General features: G+C 56.5%; 1 protein-coding gene across 5 annotated transcripts; it reads left to right on the plus strand.

The window, feature by feature from the left end:
* On the plus strand, positions 175–5669 carry MLF2 (myeloid leukemia factor 2). 5 transcript variants are annotated; one of them, XM_003481695.4, is made up of 9 exons: positions 175–390; positions 970–1047; positions 1271–1397; positions 1609–1644; positions 2699–2752; positions 3085–3213; positions 3407–3566; positions 4394–4606; positions 5114–5666. In XM_003481695.4, exons 2-8 carry the CDS (start codon positions 998–1000, stop codon positions 4579–4581), a joined length of 744 nt encoding a protein of 247 aa, XP_003481743.1. In that variant the 5' UTR covers positions 175–390; positions 970–997; the 3' UTR covers positions 4582–4606; positions 5114–5666. The 5 variants fall into 5 exon arrangements, with proteins under 5 accessions (XP_003481743.1, XP_013842879.1, XP_013842882.1 ...); XM_013987425.2 differs by having other exon boundaries at positions 195–452; positions 5114–5664; XM_013987428.2 differs by having other exon boundaries at positions 195–417; positions 5114–5664.

The following is a 6624-nucleotide window of genomic DNA, read 5'->3' on the forward strand; positions in this document are numbered from 1 at the left end:
CTCTTCCACATACTAACAGGGAGCCTCCTCCGGTCCACAGGACCCAAATCCAGGTTACTAACGAGGTCTCCCCTCCCCTCGTCCCAGAAGGACTCCGCGGCCAGGGAGCCGGCCTCGTCGGCGCCCACGCCCGCTGATGGGCGGAGCTCCGCGGGCTCGGCCCCGGGATGGGCTGTCCCATCGTGACGTCACTTCCGTCCGGGCCTGGCCGCGGTTCGGGATCCTTGGGCCGAGGGGGGGCAAGGAGGTGGCAGCTGAGCGAGGAGGCGGCGCGGAGGCCGAGGACTCACGCCTGGACCAATCCCGCGTCCCGGGCCGCAAGCCCCGATCCTGCCGCGCCCCGAGAGGCAAGACCGGCCGGATGGGCCGCTGAGCCCGGATCGGGGACCGGTGAGGCGCGAGCGGAGCGGGCAGCCGGTCCGGGGCGGGAACGGCCCGCTGAGCTGCAGAGGGTCCGGGAGCTTGGGATGCGGGGAGGGAAGCGGGTCAGGCCCGCCTCTCCTACTCGCCCGGCGGGGAGGCAGGGGCCGGGGAAGCCGCCGACAGGCGTGGCGAGGACGGTGAGGCCCGTCCGGGGGAGGCCTGGCGGCGGCCGGGTGTGAGGAGGGGGCGGGGTGGTTGGGGTCATTATTGGGCCGGCACTTGGGATTCGCCTCCGGCACGGTGGCGTCGGGGAGGGGGAGTATGCTTCTGGCCAGGGCTTTGGGAAGAGGATGACTATGAGTGGGGGAGGCAGAAAACAGGCTTGGAAAATTTTTCCATGGTCCTTTTTCAGAGAGAGGTTCGAAAAGCTCTTCTCTCCCTAGAGGGTGATGTTGAACACCTGGAGAAGGGTCTCAAGTGGAGTTGGGGGCGGGGGGAGGTCAGTTACAGTATTTGGAAGGGACAGTGCTCTGCGAGTCCCTGCCCTGAGCGGATGTGCAAAAAAGCCTGGCCGCCTCCAAAATCTGAGCCTCCACATCTTCACAGTGTGGAGCCCCCTGGAGCTAAAATCAGGATGTTCCGCTTCATGAGGGACGTGGAGCCTGAGGACCCCATGTTCTTGATGTGAGTATCCCCGCCCCCTCACGCGCTAGAGCACGCATCCGCTCCACATCAGGTCTCCGAGTAGTTCAGATGGACTCAGGGCCTCCCGTTGCTGCTCAGCCCCAGCTCAGACTTTGAGGGGAAGTCTGTGCTCCTGGTTCCCTAAGGCTGTTTTCTTGGCGGGGGCGGGGAGGCGTTGACTGCTGGCCTTTCTAAGCCCACACGGTATACACCCCATGCACAGGGACCCCTTTGCCATTCACCGTCAGCACATGAACCGGATGTTGTCGGGTGGCTTTGGATACAGCCCCTTCCTCAGCATCACAGATGGCAGCATGCCAGGGACCAGGCCTGCCAGCCGCAGGATGCAGGTAAATGGTGGTGCAACAGACCTGAGACCAGAAGAAAGGTTGGAGGGTGGTTGTATCAAAGTGCTTGATTTTTCTTGCACAATGGCCGGCTTAGCAAGTGGGCAGAGGGGTCTGGAAAACAGGTTTTGTGATCCCCTGTTGAGGGCTTGGTTTGGGACAGTAATGAGCTAGGAAGTGGTCTCTCATTCTTGTTCCTTATGTGTTCCTGTAGCCTGGGGCCGTCTCTCCCTTTGGGATGCTGGGAATGGTGAGTCCTCCTCCTCTCTTAATATCCTTCTCGTACATGCTCTATACCCTTAGGTATTATTTCCAAATGTGCCTCTGGAATAGCCTTGTGGGTAGTAACCCTAGAATCCTCCCATAGTGTTCACAAGCCCTGGGCCCGCTGTGTGCTATGAGTCCTGTGAGTTCAAGATGCCAACTCACTGGCTCCTGTCCTCAACGCTGTGCCCATTAGGAAGATGTAATTGCCTGGCAAAGTGTGTTCTTTTGAGGAGTTCCCTGGTGGCTCAGTGGGTTAAGGATCCGGCAGTGTCACTGCCATGGCCAGGGTTCGATCCCTGGCCTGGGAACTTCTGCATGTTGTGGGTGAGGCCAAAAAAAAAAAAAGTTTGTGTTCTTTTGAGAAGAGAGGTGTTGTAGAAGGGCCAACTGGATGGGGTTCCGATTGTGGTACAGTGGAAATGAATCTGACTAGGAACAATAAGGTTGTGGGTTCGATCCCTGGCCTCGCTCAGTGGGTTAAGGATCTGTTGTTGTGAGCTGTGGTGTAGGTCACAGATGTGGCTCGGATCCTGTGTTGCTGTGGCTCTGGCCTAGGCCAGCAGCTGTAGTTCGGATTGGACCCCTAGCCTGGGAACCTCCATATGCCATGAGAGCGGCCCTAAAAAGACAAAAAACAAAAAAGTAAAATTAAATAAAATCAAAATTTTAAGTTAAAATTAAAAAAATAAAGGCCAACCAGAGATGTTTTTAAGATGATATATCTTTACAGCTTCCTGACCAACCCTTTTATAGGTTAGAATCCAGAAACTCTGGCTTGCTCCCCACAGGCAGAAGGAAATAGGGCCACCAGGGGAAGGGAAATGGGATCAGAGCAGCCCTAGAGAGGGAGGAGGGTGGCAGGGTACAGGAAGAGAAGTGTGGAGGGAGGCACGCCACATACTGGTCCCGTTCACGAGGAATGAGGAAGAATAGCTGCTAGATGTGACAGAAGGGGAGAAGGGACAGGTAGCCATATGGCCCATGGGCTCCTCTGGGTGCAGCCCTGCTTCCTGATTGTTTTCATCTCTTTGCTCCAGTCGGGCGGCTTCATGGACATGTTTGGGATGATGAACGACATGATTGGGAACATGGTGAGAATCTTGTCCCATCTTCTTGCCCAGTCCCATTCCTGTCATGGCTGGGGAGGAGCTGGGAGGTGCTTGTGAAGCCAGCAAGCTGGATGAGGTGACTGGGCAGCAGCGCATCTAATGAGGTGTGGGATAAGGCCTCGTCTCTTAAGGTCCTTGTGGTTTATTGTTGGGCTTAGAGGATTTGGGGGGTTATGATGGGTCCTGATGACGTCTCAGTTCTCACCTTTTGTGAAGAAGATACTGGCAGGAACAGGCTGTCGTCGAAGGGACGGGTCCCTTCTCCAGAAGCGACCCCCTCCCCACTCCACCCTGCTCTTCCCTTCCCGGCTCAGGAGCACATGACAGCCGGAGGTAATTGCCAGACCTTTTCGTCCTCCACTGTCATCTCCTACTCCAACACGGGCGACGGTGCCCCCAAGGTCTACCAGGAGACTTCCGAGATGCGCTCGGCCCCGGGCGGGGTGAGTTGGAGGGCAGTGGCCACCCAGAGGGAGTGGGGGGTGGGGGGTTTAAATCACGCCCACAGAGAACCTGGTGGCATCTTTCAGGGTCTGGTAGAGGGCAGTCTGGCTGGGCCGGTGTGGGGCTGGCTGGGCTAGCGTAACCAGGCTTTGGAAGGAGCCGCTGAGTGTGCCATGCTGCGCCTCACTCCAGATCCGGGAGACTCGGAGGACCGTCCGGGACTCGGACAGCGGGCTGGAGCAGATGTCCATCGGGCATCACATCCGAGACCGGGCTCACATCCTGCAGCGCTCCCGAAACCACCGCACAGGGGACCAGGAGGAGCGGCAGGACTACATCAACCTGGATGAGAGTGAGCCCTCCCCCTTCTGGCCCCCCCAGCCCCTAGTCCCAGTCCCTGCACTAGGGGAGAGCAGCTTTCTCACCCACCCTGCACAGATATTTCTTGGGCAAGGTTATGGATGAGCCCCATGTTCTTAGTTTGATTGGAGCTTTTTTGTCAGCTTAGGGCTGAGTTAGGTGTTGCTGATGTCCTCACCAAGGAGGGCAAGCTGTCACCTAAGTCAAATATTGAAAACTTAGGCGTTCCCGTTGGGGCTCAGCAGGTTTAGAACCCAACTAGTATCCATGAGGATGAGGGTTCGATCCCTGGCCCCACTTAGTGGGTTAAGGATCCGGCGTTGCCATGAGCTGTGGTGTGCCGCTCAGATTCCTAGCCTGGGAACTTCCATATGCCACAGGTGCAGCCATAAAACGACAAAGAAGAAAACTTATTGTGTGCGTGGGACTGTGCTCCTTCACTAATTATCCCATTCCTGATTTCAGCCTTCTCGTGGCTTCCAGTTTGAATCCAAAATTGCTAAGCCAGTTGTTCCCCTCCCTTACCAGCACCCCTCTCACACACACACACACACACACACACACACACACACACACTTAGGGCCTGTGACAGACAGATACACACACACACACTTAGGGCCTGTGACACACAGACAGACACACACACACACACACACTTTGAGCCGTCGCTCTGGGTTTTGGTCTTAGGGCCTGTGACACACAGACAGACACACACACACACACACACTTTGAGCCGTCGCTCTGGGTTTTGGTCTTAGGGCCTGCGACAGCCTCGGGAAGCCAGGTGGTACAGACGTGACTGGTTTCTGTCCTCTTCAGGTGAAGCCGCAGCATTTGACGATGAGTGGCGGAGGGAGACCTCCCGATACCGGCAGCAGCGCCCTCTGGAATTTCGCCGGCATGAGGCTTCAGGGGGCGGGGGACGAAGGGCTGAGGGGCCTCCCCGCCTGGCTATACAGGGCCCCGAGGACTCCCCATCCCGACAGCCCCGCCGCTATGACTGGTGAGGGCCCTGAGCCCTCAGCCTCTCTTGTAAGTACCCATGGGGGGTGGGGGCCGGGTTTAAGGTGTCAAGCATGGGCGGGGAGCCGGGAGTGTCCTGTGCAGCCTCTGGGCCTTGAGGCAGGAACAGTCAGGGCACCCGGCAAACATGGCCTTTGATAGTAGAAGTTTTAACCAGTACAGAAAGAACAGTCCTCTGGCTGGAATAGGGGATTAGGCCCAACTCCTGGCTTTATGTTTTCTTTTTTCTTTTTTTTTTTTTTTTTTTGTCTTTGCATTTTCTAGGGCCGCTCTCACAGCATATGGAGGTTCCCAGGTTAGAGGTCTAATTGGAACTGTAGCTGCTGGCCTATGCCAGAGCCACATCTGTGACCTACACCACAGCTCACAGCGACGTTGGATCCTTAATCCACTGAGTGAGGCCAGGGATTGAACCCACAACCTCATGGTTCCTAGTCGGATTCATTAACCACTGCGCCACGATGGCAACTCCAGTGTTTTCTTCCCTTTGACCTGTGCTTTTCTCTTCCCCTCCAGGGACAGGCTGAGAGGCTGAGAAGTCATCCCCTGAAATAACTTTTCCTCTTCAGCTCCCACTCCCAATTTAATATTAAATTAACAGGCAAGCTGGCCCCCACCTCTCCCTGGGGGTCTCAGGGAGGACCTCTCACTGCCCCTTTCCCCACTTTTTCCTGCGTTAATCTCCTTACCATGATGATTCCACCCCTGTATCCGCTAACTTGATTTTTTCACTCTGCTGCTCCATCTCGGAACCTCCTCACCTTCCCTGTTCCACCCCTGCCATGCATTGAAGGGGCTTTGGGGGCGAGCTCTGGGTTTAGGGGCTTCGTCCACCCCTCAGCGACCCTGGATCTTTGCCCACCTCCCCCTCAGATTCCCCGCTGCAGGGGCCATTGCCCATATCCAGGGCTGCATGTGGAAGGAGAGGACGGTTCCCAACCCTTCCTCCCTTCCCACCCCCTGCACATCACAAAGCTCTTCCCCATGCCCTTCTCTGCCTTTATTTTTTTGATTTGTGCAAGTTGTAACTAACTAGGTGTTTATGGAATAAAGGAGAATGGAAAAAAGACCCAGTAAGGTCTTGGCTTTGCTTTTGATCTTTTCCCTGTTCAATTTCAACCCTCCTGCATCTTCCTCGGCACCGTCTTACCTTCCCTTGTGTCGCTCTCTTAACTTGGGTTCCAGCCCAGCACCTCACGGGTAACAACAGTGGGGCTGTCAGAGCTCTGGCGGGTGAGAAGCCACCACGGAACACGGCTGGGCTGGGCCAGGCTCGGGGTGACAACGACAGCAGCTGTCCTGCCGGCTCCCTTCCTCGCTTTTGCCGGGAGCGGACCCTTCACTTGTCAGGGATGCAGGGCCTACCTCTCCACTGCCTGGGGAGTTTTCTCCCCATCGTCCCTTGGTCACCGCTTCTCGCCTGGGCTATAGGTGGAACACGGGGGTTGCAGAGCAGGAAGGAGCCCACATAACCCCACTCAGGTCCTCGAGGGGGAGGAACATGCCTGGGCAGTGTTATTCAGACCCACCAGGCCCAGTTGATGAGAATTTGAGCCCAGGGAAGGAGACTAGAGAAGAAAACTAGCCTGGAACCTGAGCGGCTCTGGAAGGGCCCGAGGTGCTCAAATTTCTCAAGACCTTCACTCTTGCTCAACCCGGCTCAGCCAGGTGGGTCGCCCTGTTCCTTTCGGGATCTCATCAGTGATGATGACAAGGGCTTGTGAGAGTCGGGGGGCGGTTTCTGCTTTATCAACATCCCTCAGTCCTTGTCCCTGGTAAATCGAAGGCAAAACAACCCACCTGAGGCCCTGGGTCCTCTCAGGGAAAGGGGATGTTCCCTGTGTCATTGAGTCATAAGTCGATTCAAGAGGATGTGTCCAGTTCATGAGCAGAGACTGAGGTGAGCTTGACACATGGGCACTGATGTCCTAGCCCAGGGCGGGTACTCAGGCTTGTTTAACAGGCTGCTGGAGATGCAGGGCCAGCGTCAAGGGATCAACGCAGTGGCTGAAAGGATCAACGCAGTG

The sequence above is a fragment of the Sus scrofa genome, chromosome 5 (genome assembly GCF_000003025.6).
Source record: "Sus scrofa isolate TJ Tabasco breed Duroc chromosome 5, Sscrofa11.1, whole genome shotgun sequence".
NCBI lineage: Eukaryota > Metazoa > Chordata > Mammalia > Artiodactyla > Suidae > Sus > Sus scrofa.

Coding starts and splice junctions, on each gene's coding strand:
- MLF2 (XM_021092414.1), top strand. CDS start 917: ATGTGCAAAAAAGCCTGGCCGCCTCCAAAATCTGAGCCTCCACATCTT. Junction 1,645..2,698: donor CCTTTGGGATGCTGGGAATG/GTGAGTCCTCCT, acceptor TCTTTGCTCCAG/TCGGGCGGCTTCATGGACAT. Junction 2,753..3,084: donor ACGACATGATTGGGAACATG/GTGAGAATCTTG, acceptor TTCCCGGCTCAG/GAGCACATGACAGCCGGAGG.